Genomic DNA, 19,686 nt, shown 5'->3' on the forward strand with positions numbered 1-19,686 from the left:
TGCTGGCTCAGGTCTACAATTCTACCTACTCTCAGGAGGCTGAGATTTAGAGGACTGATATATTCAAAGACAGCCTGGGCAGGATCAGTCCTCAAGACTCCATCCCCAAAATAAGCAGCAAAACACAGGCCTAGAGAATGAGCCCAGCAAACAAGCCAAGCAATCTTGACCAAAAAATTCCTTAAAAATTCCCATCTTATATAATCTTTAAGAAAAATTGGTATTTTAAGAAAAGGAAGTGACTAACATTTCTTAATTTTTTTTTGTTTTTATTTATTTATTTATTTTTTTTTTTTTATTTATTTTTTTTTCCGGTCGTGGGGCCTGAACTCTGGGCCTGGGCGCTGTCCCTCAGCTCTTCAGCTTAAGGCTAGCGCTCTACCACTTGAGCCACAGTGCCACTTCCAGCTTTTTTCTTTTTGCTTAATGTGGTTCTGAGGAATCGAACCCAGGGCCTCAGGCATGCAAGGCAAGCACTCTACCACTGAGCCACCTTCCCAGCCCCCCCCCCTTTTTTTTTTGGTCTGGTCATGGGCCTGAACTCTGGGCCTGGGCGCTGTCCCTCAGCTCTTCAGCTCAAGGCTAGCGCTTTACCACTTGAGCCACAGCACCACTTCCTGCTTTTTTCTTTTTGCTTATGTGGTGCTGAGGAATCCAACCCAGGGCCTCTGGCATGCATAGCATGCGCTCTACCACTGAGCCACCTTCCCAGCCAATTTTTTTTTTGGTAGAAGTCCTATGAGTGATACCACAAGAGTTAGAGCCTGATTTGGAATACAGAAAGGGAGAAAGGACCCTAAAGAATATTCTACATACAACATAGAAGAGTACTTGGGGTGGAGTGGGGTTCAACAAGTGGAGTATTATGTACATGTAGCATCTGACTTTTTATGAAAACGCTATGATCTCATAGCACTGGTAAATACAATTTGTGCAGAATGATAGACGCCAGTGGCTCACACCTGTAATCCTAGCTACTCAGAAGGCTGAGTTCTGAGGATCGGGGTTCAAAGCCAGCCTGGGCAGGAAAGCCTGTGAGACTCTTATCTCCAATAAAAACCACTAAAAAACTGGAAGTGGCACTGTGGCTCAAGCGGCAGAGCGCTCACCTTGAGCTGAAGAGCGCAGGGACAGTGCCCAAGCCCAGAGTTCAAGCCCCAAGACTGACCAAAAAAAAAAAAAAAAAAGAAGAAGAAGAACATGACATTACCAATCTCAATGAGGGGAGAACATATTCCATTCCATCTCTACTCTAGTCTTTAGTCCTTCTTTCTGGGAATCCCGATACAGGGCTGATTCTTTACAAAATTTTTACAAAGGTACCTCTAATCCTCAAACCTAACATCTGTGGAGGTGAGAATAGTATATTTAATATTATTCTAGTCAATTTCAATTTTATTGGCTATTTTGATAAGTAGATATTGAATGTAACCCTGCCAAGAGTCCCTTGAGATCCACTAGTCCACTCCTGTTTTTTCTTCTTCTTTTTCTCCCTTCCTCCCCCCCCTCCCTTCCTCCTCCTACCTTTCATGCTTATCTGCAGGGCTTTGTGCATGCTGGACAAGCACTTCAGTACTGATTTACGTTTTTTGCCCTAAGTTTAATATTATGCAGAAATATTAGCCAGGTATGGTGGTACACACCTATAGTCCCAGTACTCAGGAGGCAGGAGAACCACAAGTCTGAGCTCAGCCTAAGCTACATACTGAGACACTGTATTGAAAAGAGGGAAGAGGAAAATTTCCAACCATGGTGTTAAGAGTACTTTTCTTTTCTTTCTTTTTTTTTCATGCCAGTCCTGGGGCTAACTGACTTAGGACCTGGGAGCTGTCTCTAAGGCTCAAAGCTAGGACTCTCTCGAGCCATAGCTCTTCTTCTGGACTGAGTTCTCTTTATTTTTGCCAGTCCTGAGGCTTGGATTCAGGATCTGGGCACTGTCCCTGAGCTTCTTTTTGCTCAAGGACGGCAATCCACCACGTGAGACACAGCACCATTTCTGGCTTTGTGCATGCTAAGCAAGTAGTCTACCACTAAGCCACATTCCCCTCCTAGTCCAAATTATTAAAACCTATTTTATTAAGGTATAATTTAAAATTCACCTATATTATTAACTATACAGCTCAATGAGTTTTGACAAATATTGTAGTCATCCAACCACTATCATAAGATTAGGCCAGTTTTAATTTTTTTTTTTTTTTGGTTGGTCATATGGCTTGAACTCAGGGCCTGGGTACTATCCCTGAGATCTTTTGTTCAAGGCCAATGTTCTACCTCTTTGAGCCATAATAACACTTCCATTTTTCTAATGGCTATTTGGAGATAAGATTTCACAAACCTTCCTACCCTGTCTGGCTTTGACCCATGGTCCTCAGCCTTGCTGAGTAGCTAGAATTACAGGTGTGAGCTACCAGTGCCTGGCTCAGATGTAATCTTCTGTGTAACTCCAAAATGGTATGAATCTGGAAAACTGATCATTAAAAGGCTTTGGGTTTCTGAAGTAATATCATTTAAATCTTTGGAAATTACAATGCAGTGTTCTACAAACAAATTACATACCTGCCATACTCATTTTTATACAGTAAATGGAACTTCAAGGAAAACATTAAGTATGAAAGTCTTTAAACACAACACATACATACCTACTCTTTTTTCTAAGAGGTTTCCTTGTTGGGCCAACTTGATTGCATGTATATAGCCAAAGGAAGCATCATATCCAAGCATCTCACAATATATAAGTCTGACCATACATTCTTTCATCATTTTCTGAAAAACACAAGGTCCAGTTACTATAGTCAGAACCACAATGTTTTGATTTTTTTGTAATAATCATTGAGCAGGATAACCTTTAATCCAGGCAATAAAGAGACAAGGAAGATATTAGAAATTAATCACCCAATATCAGAATACATAAACAAAAGTTGTTTTCAATCTTAATTATCAAAAGTCAGTATTTCAACAAATTTTTCAAATATTTTACTGATAGTGGTACTAACAAAATAAATAAACTGTATTTCTTTTTTTTTTTTATTCTGTTTATGTGGTGCTAAGGAATCGAACTCAGGCCTCATGCATGTGAGGCAAGTACTCTACCACTGAGCCAACTTCCCAACTGTAAGTATTTCTAATTCTATGTGTCCAAATTTTTTTGGTTACAATATGAAACATATCTTACTGGGACAAAATTTCATCCATAGTAATCTTATTTGGCATCTAAAATGCACCACATCTAGAATTTTAATATCTCGTCAAATAAAAATACGCAAAAATTCCCAGAAGTTAGTAATGATTTCTGTAATGAAAAAACTTTTTACATTTCAGCATCAAATTGCAAAGCATGTACACACCTGTATTCCTAGTAAAATGGAAATATCTCAGAGTTTTTCAGAAATCACTATGAGCTTTAAGGAAGATAATTGCATAGATTATTATTCTCTTGTTTTTAGAGAAGAGAGCACTTTTCATCAATACAGAAATTCTCTTTACAATTTCTTTAACAGTCATCCTACATAAGACCAACAGAAAAACAGACTACTCTATGAGATATGTCCACATCTGGATGGCCATAATTACTAAACATGCTTCCTCCTAAACTGACTCCCTAACTTCCAACCTATTAATCTCAATTCTACCCAACACCAGATTTATGTGTGTAGCAAGGAAAACTGCACATAGTATTATCAATTGCAGAAAATTGAAACCTAACAAAATAAAAAGGGAGAAACTATTTTGTAACATTTCTATTCTATGCCATGAAGCACAAAAATGTGGTACACACACAAAGACACACATCCACATATAAATATCCACATACATATGTATTATAAATGTACCGGATTAATAATGTCTTGAGTTTTGTCTATGATATTATTATTATAATCACTGAAGGAAATACATGAATCATTTCAGATTCATAAGTATTATTCATGTACAAGATCACATACTCATATAAAATGATTACCTTAATATTTTATTGGGGAGAGAAGAAACATTCCCACAATGATTAATTCACAAAAGGCTCTATTAAGTATTTGTTGAACAAATGTTGGTTGGAGAAAACTTGGTTTTAAAAACTGGTATTAGAACTGGGCGCCGGTGGCTCACACCTGTAACCTAGCTACTCAGGAGGCTGAGATCTGAGAATCACAAAGTCAGCCCAGGCAGGAAAGGCTGTGAGACTCTTATCTCCAATAAACCACCAGAAAACCAGGGGGGCTGTAGTTCTACTGGTAGAATTCTTGCCTTGAGCTGAAGAGCTGAGGGTCAGAGCCCAGGCCCAGAGTTCAAGCCCCATGACCAACCAAAAACAAAAAAAGAACAAAAAAACTAACAGCATTAGGACAGGCACTGGTGGCTCATGCCTGTAATCCTAACTACAGAGGAGACTAAGATCTGAGGGTCACAGTTCAAAGCCAGCTTGGGCAGAAAAGTCCATGAGACTCTTATCTCCAATTAACCACCTGAAAAACCATTCTACCACTCGAAGTGATAGAGTGCCCAGGCCCTGAGTTCAAGCCCCATGACTGACAAAACAAAACAAAGGAAAAATATGGGCTAGAAATGTGGCTTAGTAGTAGAGTGCTTGCTTAGCATGCATGAAGCCCTGGGTTTGATTCCTCATACCACACAAAATCTAGAAGCACTGTGGCTCAAGTGGTAGAGTTCTAGCCTTCAGCATAGAGAGGCTCACATACACAGCCCAGGCCCTGAGTTCAAGGCCCAGGATTGGCAAAAAAAAAAAAAAAAAAAGACCAACAAACTAACATTAGGCAATTCAAGCTTGTAATCCCAGCTACTTGGGAGGAAGAAATTAGAAGGATCACAGTTTAAGGTCAATCAAGCATCTTAATCACTTGGTAACATGGCACATGTTATAAGCCTGTGCTTCCCCACAATGTAAAAGGAGGATCAAGGTCTTAAGCTGGCCCAAGGCAGAAGTGGGAGACAGACTGCAAAACAACAAAAGCAAAAAAGGGCTGAGGGCATGGCTCAAATAGTAGGTAGTCTGCCTAGCAATGTGACTCTTAAGTTCAAACCCTAGTACTGTACCACCCAAAAAATCTTGTTATGCTGGGCAGGAAACTCCATGAAATGCTTATCTCCAATAAACCATCAGAAAACTGGAAGTGGCACTGTAGCTCCAGTGGTAGAGCTCTAGCCTTAAGCTGAAGAGCTGAGGGACAACACTCGGGCCCCGAGTTCAAGCCCCATGACAGACAAAAAAAAAATCCTGTTATTACATCTTGTATACATGTATTTAATTCTCACATTGTATACCATAAATATCTACAACTGCTACATGTCAACAAAAAATCCTAACAACAGCAAAAACCTGGGTCCTAATCTATGTGCAGACTGCCCACACTGGCCTGTGTTCCAAGACCACTCACTGAGCAATTGCTGAACAAATACTATCTAAAGAATCAAGTTATGATGGCTAAGACTGGGCCAATCAAGACTGGGTCTTGATTTAGCTTCTATACAATACACTTAGTTTCATAGCAAGAAAGTAATGTTTCTACCTTGTCAACCAGTCAATGCTCTAAGTTAAAAATAAAAGTCTACAATACAGCTGGAGATATAGTCAGTGGTAAAGTGCATGTTTAGCATGGGTAAAGTCCTGCATTCAATCACCAATGTCACATAAACAAACATAAAATATTTGACAATGTATCCATCTAGGTCTGAAAATACTATGTTAAAGTGACATATCCTAATGTTTCCTATGGGTACAAGATTAAAACAAGATCAGTACTGGAACCCCAGGAGTATCATCTCATTTAGTAACTATTATCACATTGTTCCTGACTTCACATAGTCAGGCAAGCTTTGCTTCTGTACAACCAGCTGAGGATAAAAACCTAAGTTAGTACCTTTGACTTGGACCATAACACACTAAAATTTAGAAACCATCAGTAGATGCTACTCACAATTCTCCACTGGCCCAGATTTCAAATTCCAGTGTGCTGCACTAACTATATAAACTTACCAGTGTTGTTGTAGGAGCAGAGACAGTTGCTTTCAGACTATTCAATTCCTGCTGGATTAATTTCTCCTCTTCCTGAAAAAGTAAACATATTTAAATGTTTAAGTAACTGTCTTATTAAACTAGCAGGATTGGGCTGAAGTATAGCTCAGTGGCAAAGTTTGCCTAGCAATGCTCCGGATTTTTGATATTCAGTACCATAAAAAAAAAAAAAATAACAAAAAAGCTGGGTGCCAGTGGCTCATGCCTATAATCCTAGCTACTCAGGAGGCTGAGATCTGAGGATCATGGTTCAAAGCCAGCCCCGGCAGGAACATCCCTGAAACTCTTATCTCCAATAAACCACTCAGAAAACCAGAAGTGCGGCTGTGGCTCAAGTGACAAAGCACTAGCCTTGAGCTGAAGAGCTGAAGAACAGCACCCAGGCCCAGAGTCAAGCCCCATTACCAAAACAAAAACAAAAACAAAAAAAAACCTAGTAGGATTCTTTTTTTCCAATCTTGCTTGAATACAGGGCCTGGGCAATGTCCCTGAGCTGCTTTTGCTCAAGGCTTGCACTCTACCACTTAAGTCACAGCGCCACTTCTGGCTTTTTCTGTTTATGTGGTACTTAGGAATTGAACCCAGGGCTTCCTGTACTAGGCAGGCACTCTACCACTAAGCTACCTTCCCAGCCCAACTAACAGGATTTTTACAGGGGAAAACACAATGTATAATACTATCAATTAAAAAGAAATATAGTTAGCCAAGTGGTAGCTCACCCCCTAACCCTAGCTACTCAGGAGACTGAGATCTGAGGATCATGGTTCAAAACCAGCCCAGGGAAGGAACATCAATGAGACTCTTTTTTTTTTTTTTTTTTTTTGGGGGGGGGTCCGGTACTGGGGCCTGAACTCTGGGCCTGGGCGCTGTCCTTCAGCTCTTCAGCTCAAGGCTAGCGCTCTACCACTTGAGCCCCAGCATCACTTCCGGCTTTTTTCCTTTTGCTTATGTGGTGCTGAGGAATCGAACCCAGGGCCTTAGGCATGCAAGCAAGCACTCTACCACTGAGCCACCTTCCTAGCCCATCAATGAGACTCTTATCTCCAATTAATCACCTGAAAACTGGAAGTGGCACTGTGGCTCAAGTGGTACATACAGTGCTCACCTTGAGCTGAAGAGCTAAGGGACAATGCCCAGGCCCAGAGTTCAAGCACCAGGACTGACAAAGAAAAAAAAAAAAAGAGAAATGTACTCATTACCTGACTAGATATGGGTGGCTCATACCTGTAATCCTAGGTATTCAAGTGACTGAGATGTGAGGATTACAGTCCAAAGCCAGCTTGGGCACTACTTCTTGGACAGGAAAGTCCATGACACTCATGGACTTTCCAGCAAAAAGCTGGAAGTAGAGCTGTGGCCTAAGTGGTAGAGGACTATTGAGCAAAAATGGTCAGGGACAGAGTCTAGGCCTTGAGTTCAAGTCCTTGGATTGACAAGGCAAGAAAAAAAAAGTACAGAAAGTTGAAAGAAATTCTTCTGGTCTGAAATGAGTCTCATTTTTTTCCCTTTAGAAGTAAAAAAGTATTCATGAATAGAAATAGCTTATACAATCTATACAGAAAAAATGGAGTCTTTTTCCTTAAAATCTTTTCCTCTTCTTTAACCTTTTATTGTTTCCTATCACACACACACACACACACACACACACACACGCGCGCGCACGCGCGCGCGCACACACACACACACACACACAGATGGGATCACTTTCAATGTCTGCACTGCATTTTACCTCCTTAAGCATATTGGCCACTTTGGGCTAATACGATGCTGTTCCTTTTTTTTTTTTAATGATGCTGTCTTTAAATTGGCAGGTGTTTGTTAGGTTGCTAATCAAGAATTACTAGTGAAGAACTGCCACATTTGAATGCCCATGTATAGTTACAATAAGCAATTTAAGGCCACTCATAATTTTCTTAATATTTCATTGGACATGTTATACAAATTAGTAAAGAACAAAAACATAAAGACAAGCAATATTAAGCACACTAAGCAGATCCTATCCAGTATAGCAAAGTTTTGAACTTTTGCTTTTGTACTGGGGTTTGAATTCAAGGCTTGTGTTTGGCAGATACTCTGTTCCTTGATTTTTTTTTTTTTTTTGCAAATTATTTTTCCAATTATCTCAAATTCTTCTGCCCCAAGTTGCCTCAAATTCTGACTTCCCTCTCTTGAGCCTCCAAGTAGCTAGGATTACAGGCTTGAGCCATGGATGCCAGACATAAACCTGTAGAACATTTTGTTCTGTCTTTTTTTTTCTTTCCTGGTATTTATATTGCATTATATTTGTGTTTATATTTACCCCCAAAATAGATGTCCAATTCCGTAAGGAGAAAAAAAAGAATTTGTTTAACTCTTACTATATAACCTTGCTTACAAATACCTGTTAAATTATTGGGCTTTAAATCAACATCTTGAGCAACCCATGCAACCCACCTAAAGTCTATGGGAACTTAATAACTACTATTTCTTTTCCTAGTACTGGGACTTGAACTCTGGGCCTTGGCACATGCTAAGCAATCATTCTACCACTTGAGCCACACCACTCATTCTAATTACTTCTATTATAATGACTCATTTTCAAAGTCCATCGGAAGCAGGGGCCTATGCAGCCTATTTTACACTTTGGGAAGATTTTGGTTATTTGAGAAAAGGTTGGGGGGGGGGAGACCTCATTGAGTTTGACTAAAACCTTAAGTTCCCCCCAAAGTACTCAACAGCAGGCGGAGGTGGACAGAGCTGTTCAGCTGACAGGGCTGTGGAAGAGGAAGGAACTTAGTAAAGGAATTCGTGCCTGGTAGTTGTATCTCAGTGGGTTACCTTCACGGACTTGACATCTCATCTGATCCTCAAAACAACCTACACCACCGTCTACGATGCGAAAACATAACGAGGGATCGGAAGGTAAAGACATGTATCCCGGATCCGAGTTAAGTCAGTGTCGAAGCCAAACGGTGGAAACTCGATTTCTCCGTTGTCAGACGAAGCAGTACGCTTCCCTGACAGACGTCAGGACGAGGTGCCACACGAGCGGCCCTGCGCCCCCCACGGACGTGCGGGTCGGGGTCACCGGGGTCTCGGCCTCTCGGCTGGGCCCTCCCCACGGAGGACTTCCCTAGGACGCCTCCCCATTAAGAGGCCGCACCATGAGAGGCCTCCTCACATAGGGCCTGCTGGCCAGAGCCTTTCCACCCCCACGGGGCCTCCCCCGGCCACCTCTGACCTCCAGGCCCCACCCCCCACCCCTTCTCCGGACCACTTACGTGCTTGGAGGTGAGCGCGGTGATGCCGCGGATGAGGCCGCCCAGCCGGGAGGAGAAGGAGGTTTTGGCAGCGGGGGACCCTCCCACCGGCTGATTCTGCAGAAAGAGTCCCGGCAACGCCGTCAGCGTCTTCTCTACGATGTCACTCATCGCCGTAGTCGCCGCCGCCGCCGCCGCCGCCTCCCCCGCGGCCTTCGCCGCCCGGCTTCATGCCCAGCTACGGCTGCCTGGCCGGCCACCGTAGGCACTTCCGGTGTTTTGAAGGAGAAATCTTTATTGACTTCCGGTGTGTGCGCGCGCAGCGCCGCCGGAAGACTGGGCGAGTCCGCGAGGGGGGGAGGCAGGGAAGCGACGCTAGGCTTTGGCGCGTCACGGTGACACCTGGCGGCGCTGACGGGTTGAGTGACAGCGCGGGGGCGGTGAGTGACAGCGCGGCGACACCCGCAGACTGGGTGAGGGCTCCTGTGGAAGCCACCAGGCGGTCCGGCGGCTTAACTCCCTCAGAGTTTCCCTCGGACGCTGCCTGACACCCCGTGAGGGAATGTTCCCATGTTGTGTCTCATAGGGACTCCCTCCCCCCCCCACTCCCCCCCCAGTCGGCCACCCCTCTCCGTGGGCCCAGGCAACGCGACGCTCCGGAGACCCCCGGAACCAGTCGGCCCCGCGCGTCCCCGAGACCCTACCACGAGGGCCTCCAAAAGTCAGAAATCGTAAACTATCGAGGGCTGGGAAGGTGGCTCAGTGGTAGAGTGTTTGCCTAGCACGCATGAAGCCCTGGGTTCGATTCCTCAGTGCCATATCCACAGAAAAAGCTGGAAGTGGCGCTGTGGCTCAAGTGGTAGAGTGCTAGTCTTGAGCAAAAGAAGCTCGGGAACAGAGCCCAGGCCCTGAGTTCAAGCCCCAGGGCTGGCATATATATATATATCATATACATATGTATATGATATATATGATATATGTATATATATATCATATATGTATATATATATACATATATATGTATATGTATATACATGTATATGATATATATTATATATCATATGTATATGATATATAATTATATATATATCATATATATCATATGTATATGATATATATACACACACTATATATATATATATATAATTGAAATGTTATTTAAAATCCTTAGTCCAGTGCTGAAAAGTCCCTGAAACTCTTATCTCCAATTAATCACCAAAAAATAAACAAAAAACTGGAAGTGGCCCAGTGCTGGTGGCTCCCACCTGCCTGTAACCCTAGCTACTCTGGAGGCTGAGATCTGAGGATGGCATTTCGAAGCCAGCTCAAGCAGGAAAGTCTGTGAGATTATCTCCAGTAAGCCACTCACAAAACCCGAAGTGGTACTGTGGCCCAAGTGGTAGAGCTGAGGAGCTGAGACAAAGCACCCAGGCCCAGAGTTCTGGCCCCGAAACAACAACAACAACAACAACTGGAAGTGGAGCTGTGGCTCAAAGTGGTAGAGTACTGGCCTTGAGTGAAAAAACTCAAGGACAGCATCCAAGCCTTGAGTTCAAGACCCACAACGGGGTCCCCCCTCCCCAAAAAACTCACCCTTTCACTCACCCCTCAGGAAAGTACAGAGGAGTCTTCAACTGACATGGTTACTCTTGTTAGCTAATTTTTTAAAAAGTGTGTGCTTGCGTATTGTGGTGTTTTCTAGAATCTTCTACCATAATAGAATGCGAACATAAATATGTGTCTTTTTCAGAGATTAATTCATTTGCCCTCGTTATCCTGAAGCATTATTTTTCAGTAAGTGGATTTTTGGGGAAAACCCAAAATTCTCTTTGCACCTATATGCAGGAGCACAAGAAAAAGGTTCTTTGTTGACTTGCTTTTTCTTCTTTGCACATAGTGTTTAATAAATGGTGTTTCAGATTTGTTGATCAAAAAGTCAATGGTGTTGACCTTTTGAAAACTTTTGCATTTAAATATTACCTAAAGCTGGTATTCCTTTAGAATTTAATATTTTAACTCCTTATAAAATTTTGTTTATAATTTAAAATTCTAGAATTGTACATTGTCTTTAGAAAGTTGAATATTTTAAACATAAGCTTTGAAAAGCCAAGTGCTTTGTTGATAACTTTTTTAGAGTAGAAATTAAAATTCCACTGCAATAAGTAAACTTCTGCAAATTAGATTATTACATTGCATTGGCTGAAGAAAGGCATATGATAGCTGAAAGACCTATAAAGCCTTGTTCAGTACCAGATGAATGCTCTCTAAATGAAAATCAGTAAGAGAAATCATGGTGCACTTTCCAATAGTGTGTAACCTGCCAGAAATTGCTATATACATACAGTAATCCAGATAGTATTGCTGTAAATGTAAGCATGTATACTAATAAGACAGGATTGAGAGCCAAGAAATAAAAATATTTATGGCCAATTGATTCTTTTGAAACAGTCTTACTATGTAACCCAGATTAGAATTAAACTTGCTTTTTAAAATATTTCTAAGAAGGGGCTGGGAAGGTGGCCCAGTGGTAGAGTGCTTGCCTTGCATGCATGAGGCCCTGGGTTCGATTCCTCAGCACCGCATAAGCAAAAAGCCGGAAGTGGCACTGTGGCTCAAGTGGTAGAGCGCTAGCCTTGAGCTGAAGAGCTGAGGGACAGCGCCCAGGCCCAGAGTTCAGGCCCCACAACCGGACCCAAAAAAATAAATAAATAAAAAATAAAAAAATAAAATATTTCTAAGAAGTAGTGACCAGAAATGCATGTAGAAATAGAATTTGTTTGGGAAAAAAATACACTGAAGATGGGCTGGCCTTAAAAAAAAAAAAAACTGGGGCTGGGAAGGTGGCTCAGAGGTAGAGTGCTTGCCTTGTAAGCATGAGGCCCTGGGTTCGATTCCTCAGCACCACATAAGCAAAAAGAAAAAAAAAAAGCCAGAAGTGGCGCTGTGGCTCACGTGGTAGAGCACTAGCCTTGAGCTGAAGAGCTGAGGGACAGCGCCCAGGCCCAGAGTTCAGGCCCCACAACTGGACCAAAAAAAAAAAAAAAACTGGGCTGGGAATGCAGTTTAGTGGTAGAGTGTTCGCCTAGCATGCATGAGGCTCTGGGTTCGATTCCTCAGTACCACAGAAAGAGAAACAGCCACAAGTGGCCCTGTAGCTGAAGTGGTAGAGTGCTAGTCTTGAGCAAAAGCAACTCAGGGACAGTGCCCAGGCCCTGAGTTCAAGATCCATAACCAAAAACAAAAAAACAAAAAAAAAAAACTTCAGGTATGACAAAAGTTAGCCAGAAAGCTCTCCAGGCTGAGGGAAGAGCTATAAAAGGAGACATATTGAGTAGTGTTTAAAATCTTCAATAGAAGGATTTGGGAGACTTTAAAGAATACAATTCCACTAGATGGAATTCTTTTTCATTCAAAAGCTGGCTCTGCAGGCAGCAGAGATAGGAGGATCTCTGTCTGAGGCCAGCCAGAGAAAAAGAAGGAGAAACTTACTGGAAAATAAAGGGAAAATGATGAAGGTTGTAATTCAATGATAGAAAGCTTGTTGGGAAGCTCAAAACTCTTGAGTTCAACATTCAGTGCAGTCAGAAAAAAGCAGTTCCTCTCTTATCCTTAAGAGGGCACCAGAGGAGCATGCCACAGTCCTGACTCTGGAACAGTTAACAATTTTGTTCAATTCTGACCTGGGTTCTTTTTTGTTGTTGTTTTGTTTTGTCTTGTTTTGTCGGTTGTGGAGCTTGACCTCTGGGCCTGGGTGCTGTCCTGGAGCTCTTTAGCTCAAGGCTAGCGCCCTGCCACTTAAGCCACAGCACCACTTCCTGACCTGGGTTCCTTAGGATGCTGGAACTCTTTATTTTCTTTTTTGAGGTGAGGAGGGGATTTGCTTGAAGGTGGTGTTTTAAGTCTGAAAATGTAGCTGGAAGAGACAAGTGAGGCTCTCCAGGAGAGAGCCACCAGTTATGGCCAAAAGAAGAGCAATGACACATGCTAATTTTTCCCTCTCCCTCTGTGACTCAGATTCACATTTCACACAGACCTTTGTCTGTGTTTTCTTTCGTCTGTCTTGATCTCTAGCCAGCAGACTGTCCACAGTGTTTTCCCATTCCTGTTCCCAAGCCTGAAACACACTGGGTAAAAACATTAGCTGGAATTGTTATGTGTTTACTGGATAAATTCCTCCACAACAAATACCTTTGCAATCAATATCTCTATTTTGTCAGATGTCCTCCATAGTCTGTTTATGTCTAATCTACTTCAAAACATAATCCATGGAACAAAATTCTGTTACATACCATGTACTTAGAAAGTCCAGTTGAACTACTTGAAAAGAGATTTGACCTGTGATACTTTCTGTTCCCCAAGGAGCTTAAGAAATAAGTAGAGGCAAAAACAGTCCCCACTGCAAACTTAGAGCATATTTTCCCACATATACTCATTCTGAAACTCTGGTTCCCAGGATATCTTGGTAAGGACTTTTCCCCATAGTCTACCAGACTGACTGAGACAAGAAAGGAGATAAACGGCAGATGGGATACGCAGAAGCTTTCCCAGAAGAAAAGGATGGGAATTCTAGGGTGCTGTAGGAAGTGATGAGGGAAGCAGAAACAAAAATAACATTCCAAAAGGGCTGCTGTACCAATATACTAATGAGAATCAAGTCTTTAAGATCTACAGTACCACCAGGTACCAGTGGCTCAGGACTGTGATCCTAGCTACTCAGGAGGCTGAGATCTGAGGATCATAGTTCAGAGCCAGCCCCAGCAGAAAAGTCTGTAACTCTTAATCTCCAGTAAACTACTCAGAAAAAGCCACAAGTGGTACTGTAGAGCACTAGCCTTGACCACTAAGAGGCTCAGGCCCTGAGTTCAAGCCTCAGTACTGGCACAAAAAAAAAAAAAAAAACTACAGTACCTAGATCATATGACAGAATTCATCAGGTGGCTACCCGTATGTCAAGCCTGTAATCCTGACTACTTAGGAGGCTGAGATCCAGACGATTGAGATACAAGGTTGCACTGAAATACATGTGATATCTCTTCTCAATCAGTAGGTAGGTATGGTAGTAAGCAACTATGCCGTTACATGAGAGTCTAAAATTAAGAATATCATGGCTCTAGGCCAACCTAGGCAGAAAAATACTCATCTCAGTGGAAGAAGCTGAGCATGCTGGTACATGACTGTCAAGAAGTGTAAAATAAGCCGGGCGCCAGTGGCTCACGCCTGTAATCCTAGCTACTCAGGAGGCTGAGATCTGAGGATTGCCAGCCTCAGCAAGAAACACATGAGACTCTAATCTCCAATAAACCACTTAGAAAACCAGAAGTGTCACTGTGGCTCAAGTGGTAGAGCACTAGCCTTGAGCTGAACAGCTGAGGGACAGCGCCTAGGTCCAGAGTTCAAGCCCCATGACCAAAAAAAAGAAAAAAGAAAAAAGTGTAAAATAGATGGATCATAGGCAAGGTATGAGCCTCAGCAGCAAGTTAGGCACTGTTTCAAAAGTAATCAATGCAAACAAGGGCTGGAGGAATGACTCATAAGTAGAATGCCTTCCTAGCAAGCAAAGGGCCCTGAGTTCAAACCTAAGTAACTCCAAAAAGAAAAGAAAAGAAGAATGCTGGGCACCAGTGGCTCACACCTACAATCCTAGGTATTCAGGAGACTGATGGGAAGATCAGAGTTCAAAACCAACCCAGACAGGAAATTGTGAGGATCTTATCTCCATTAAACTACAAAAAACAAAACAAAACAAAAAAAAAAACTGAAGTGGGGGCTGGGAATATGGCTTAGTGGTAGAGTGTTTGCCTAGCATGAAGCCTTGGGTTTGATTTCTCAGTAACACATAAGCAGAAAAAACTAGAAGTAGAGCTGTGGCTCAAGTGGTACAGTGCTAGCCTTGAGTACAGAGAGGCTCATGGACAGAGCCCAGGCCCTGAGTTCAAGCCCCAGGACAGGCAAAAAAACACACATACAAAAAAAAAAAAAACTGGAGGTAGAGCTGTAATTGAAGTGGTAGAGCACTAGTCTTGACCAAAAAGAAGCTCAGAGACAGTGCCCAGTACCTGAGTTCAAGCCCCACCACCGTAAACAAAAACAAAAAGGAAGAAAAAAAAAGTAATTGCATCAACACTATACTGCTAAGAGCAAATCATATACTGCTGAGAATAAGATGATACATATTTCTAAGTGTGATGATGCACCCTATAATTCCAGCTTCGGGAGGCTGAGGCAGGAAGACCGTGAGTTTGAAGCCCACCTGGGCTAAATATTGAGACCATCTCAATTTTTATTTATTTTTTTTATTCAAATAAAATTTTAATGATTTCAGTTCAATACAACTGAAAATGTAGTGTCATTAAATGCCATTTTCTGCTACATTTCAATTTTTTTTAAAAAAAAAGATGATTCTGCTAAGAACATTACTGTTAGAGAAAGTGATTTTCTTCCTCTTTGGGTCCATAAAATACTTCCACATCACAAGATTTGTGAAGACAGCATTCATCTTCCTGTTTTCCTTCTGTGGTCTCCCCTAGGAACAAGTGACTCATCTAACTGGCCTATTCGCTCCTTTGCATCTTTCCTGTCTACCTCAGCCTCCAGTGTATTCAGATGTACCCAGAAGATCTGGGTACAAGAATTAAGAAGTTTGATTGTGATCTCTGACCTGTGACTTCTCCACTTTGGCCTTACTCTGGATAAAACTGAAGTTTTTCTCTCTATCTGTTTTTGTGCTCATTTCTGAAGCTGTAATGAATTCAGCTGAGTAGGACCATTTATTGGTCTCTTGAAAACCCACAAAGCAAGACTTGAAGTAGATCTGGGCCTAGGGGTGCTTGTCTATAATCCCAATATTAATAGACAGAGGCAGGAGGTTATCAAATTGGAAGCCTTCCTTGGCTAGTGACTTTTGTCTCAACCTCTCACCCCATTCCCTCAAGAAAAAGACTTGAACTAGCACTGATACAGAAGAACTTGAAAATCAGTGACTAATACAAAGAAACAGTTATAGCAGGAAATGAATTCACTAAGTGGATGCTCTTGAAGAAAGGTTGAACCCCTTGGCCTACAGAAAGAAGTCCCTACTTCCAGAAAAGAACGCAGCTTGAGGGAAAAGGCGCATAGGCAGCAAGGCCAGAAGATACAACTTCCCAGAAGCCTGCAAGGGTGGATCATCATTTCCAGGTTCCCTCAGGTATGAAGTAGAATGCAATGTCAGGACCATCAAATCGGGACCCGGAAAAATTTTGGGATTCTCAGCTGTTAAAAGATGTTTGGCCTTGATCATTTTGAGCCCTTAATAAATAAGCATAAGCATCCATCCTGCCTACCCTTCTGAGTCACTGTGAGAATGGCATGTTATATACGCAAATGCTCACATACAATGAACATTAGAATGGAGAACAACAGAAGGCTATAGTAGCATGAAAGAGTGGAGAAGAGGAGGGGCAGGGATGGGGGGGGGGATACTGGTATTTTCTGTTTGCTCCTCCAAATTCATCCCCCTCTGTGTAATGGAGGCTGGATTGCCTTAACATCATCCATGTGTGGCCCTGGCCTTTGGCTGCAGGTTAAGTTTGACCAATGAGGAGTTAGAGAAAGAACTGGATGGGGGTGGGAGGGAAGATTTATCCCACTGAATCACATTAACCTGGCATCCTCCTGCTGGGTCTCTTTGTCCTGGCTTCATCTCAATATGAGGGCACAGCTTGTGTCACACTGCCCTTTCCACCCACACAGCCTTCTGCCCAAGACCAGCAGCAGTGTGAAAAATACACATACTCCAATCCTACCTGTGACTTAAGGAAGCAGGAACTGGGGGTGGGAAAAGGGGGAGTTCGTTTGAACAAGTCTACCATAGAGGATTCAATGTGACTGAAGTTTGAGAACCCCTGCTTTAAGGAACTACAACCCTTTCTTTACTCCCAGTGACTACCCCTGGGATACCCGCCAATACTGTGTTAATGCCCCATAACTCTGTTGACTTCCAAACTGTATTTCATTAGTCTTCCCAAATAACTCATTTTTGAGGTGCCAGTATTTCCAGCAGGATTCTGATGTTGCATACAGGGGGCTTCTTGGGCTCTCAAAAACAAGTCAAGTAACTGTTCTAAAAGAGAGGAACCCATTAATCAAGATGAAAGAGAAAGAAAAGAAAGAAGAAAGAAAGAGAGAGCGAGAGAAAGGAAGAAAGGAAGGAAGGAAAGAAAGGAAGGAAGGAAGGGAAGGAAGGAAGGGAGAGAGAGAGAGAGAGAGAGAAACTATCGGGGCTGGGAAGGTGGCTCAGTGGTAGAACGCTTACCTTGCATGCCTGAGGCCCTACGTTCGATTCCTCTGCACCACATAAGCAAAAAGAAAAAAGCCGGAAGTGGCACTGTGGCTCAAGTGGTAGAGCACTAGCTAGCCTTGAGCTGAAGAGCTGAGGGACAGCGCCCAGGCCCAGAGTTCAGGCCCCACGACCAGATCCCCCCCCCCCAAAAAAAAAGAAAGAAAAACTATCCATGGGAAATCCAAATAAGGAAACCAGGGGTTGCAAACCTCAAATCCTTTAGGCAGAAGCTCCTAATTGGTCTCTATGTTTCAGGAAATGTCAGTTTGGTAAACTAAGAAATGGAATGTAACATCCTGCGAGACATATGACTAAAACCTGAGGTTTCTGTGTGGTCTTGAGGGAAGTTGCTGAAATAAATTGCTACTCATAAAAAGAAAGCTTTTGTTCTTTCTTTGGCTAAGACCAAACATATAGCAAACTTAAATTCATACCATCTATTTCCCCTCTAGTATAAAAGTTGCACGGGCCACAGCATAATATTGGAGCAGCTGCAGAAGATAAACAAGTTCAAAGGGTCAGCCTGACTTGAGTGTCTAATTCCCAAGACAAAGAGAGACTGTTCTAGGTGTTTGTTCCCTCAGGTCTCTTGTCACAGGGACTGTCCTTGTTTTCAAGACATAAATCTAAGGCAGAAATATTCATCAGAGGATGAGAAGTAAGCCTTGGGTGGAAGTTGAGAAATAACTGGAACAACAGTAAGCCATTTCCTTTGGAAGGGTTAAGGGTTAATAAGGCACTGGTCAGGGTAAGTAAAAGGGTCTGGGAAAATTCAGGCCCAAATGCTAAGCTGTGTTTTTGTCACACTGTTGGTTGAGTCCATAAATGAAGAAACTTGTTTCCACTTTGTGATATGTATTAATTTCAGCAGTAACAGCTAGAATCTGAAAAAAAAAAAAAAAAAAAGGGAGGCACACAAGTTTGTTTTCAAGTTTTACCCTTAATCCACTTTTTTTAAAAAATGGTACTAGAGTTTGAACTCAGGGCCTCAAACTTGCTAAGCAGGCCCTCCAGCACTTGAGCCTAAGTGCTTCTCACTTTATTTGTTAAAATAGGTTACAGAGTTTCTGTCCCAATGGGCTTTGGACTATTACCCTTCTAATTTCCTCTTTCTGAGTAGCCAAGATTACAAGCATGAGCCACCATGTCCAACCTTAATCCACTTTTTATTCTGAGCTAAAAGTTTTATTCATGCAACATCTTACATTAAGAGATATAAAAAGTCATTTACAAGCTATTTCATATTAATTTTCCACAAGTATGTCAATAAATTAACTCTTTTTCAAAGAAACTATGTTATATAGTTTTAGAGTAGAACTTACAAACCTGGGAACGTAACATGAAAGTTGCTAGCAAAAAAAAAAAAAAATCAATTACCCTTTCTTATCTGCTCTTTAAAAAACAATTTCTGCCAGGTGTGAGGGTTCTTGCATGGCTAAGGTCCTAGCACACAGGAGTAAGGCCAGGAGGATTGGGAGTTCAAGGCCAGCCTGAGTTACAGATAGCAAGACCTTGTTAAAACACACATAAAAACATATGCAGAGAAGCAGAAAGGGAAAAGGAGAGAGACACAGAAAGAGAAAGGCAGAGAGAGAAGTGGGAGAGAAGAAGGAAAGAGAGGAGACAGAAGGGGAAAAAACAAAGTAAAGAGGGAGGAGAGAAAAAGAGAAAGAAGAAAAAATTAGAAATATGGCTAGAGGCTGATGTGAAGAGTCTTCCAGTTTCTTACAGGTAACTACTGGTCATGACTTTTGTGCTGTTCCTGCTCTACCACTTGAGCAGTACCTTGAGTCAAGCTTTTTGCTGTAAATTGGAGATGGAGTCTCAAAGACTTTTTCTGCCTGAGCTGGCTTCAGAGGTTTCTGAGGTCTCAGCTTCCTGAGTAGCTAAGATTGCAGGTATAAGCCAAGGTATCCTTACTTAACCCAAGGATTATTTTAACTGCATCACACAAAGCTAACTCTTTAAGTCTGTCTTCTTTTGCTCAACATTATAAAAATTATCCATGTTACAGTAAATAAACCAGTAATTGGTTTATTCTCTATTGCGCTCTGCAGTTCTAGGGTATTAATTCACACTGTTATACAAGCACCACAATTGTG

The 19,686-nt window shown here is 42.2% G+C and overlaps 1 protein-coding gene and 1 long non-coding RNA gene across 2 annotated transcripts in view; one reads left to right on the top strand and one right to left on the bottom strand.

Moving 5' to 3' along the window:
- Ap4e1 (adaptor related protein complex 4 subunit epsilon 1) overlaps window positions 1-9,516 on the bottom strand; it is a 44,408-nt gene extending 34,892 nt beyond the window's left edge. The window contains exons 1-3 of the mRNA XM_069995420.1: window positions 9,286-9,516; window positions 5,987-6,058; window positions 2,640-2,763 (exon numbers count right to left, since the gene is read on the bottom strand). Coding sequence (XP_069851521.1) covers window positions 2,640-2,763; window positions 5,987-6,058; window positions 9,286-9,435 — 346 coding nt within the window. The 5' untranslated portion in view covers window positions 9,436-9,516. The remainder of the gene's footprint in view (window positions 1-2,639; window positions 2,764-5,986; window positions 6,059-9,285) is intronic.
- A 90-nt stretch (window positions 9,517-9,606) lies between these two features.
- LOC138809007 (uncharacterized) lies at window positions 9,607-16,574 on the top strand. Its single transcript, XR_011366656.1, has 2 exons — window positions 9,607-9,704; window positions 15,792-16,574. It is a non-coding gene; the product is annotated as an uncharacterized lncRNA (long non-coding RNA).
- Window positions 16,575-19,686: the final 3,112 nt, after the last annotated feature.

Source organism: Dipodomys merriami, unplaced genomic scaffold (assembly GCF_024711535.1).
Source record: "Dipodomys merriami isolate MVZ:Mamm:240054 unplaced genomic scaffold, mDipMer1.0.p SCAF_48, whole genome shotgun sequence".
NCBI classification, from domain to species: Eukaryota; Metazoa; Chordata; class Mammalia; order Rodentia; family Heteromyidae; genus Dipodomys; species Dipodomys merriami.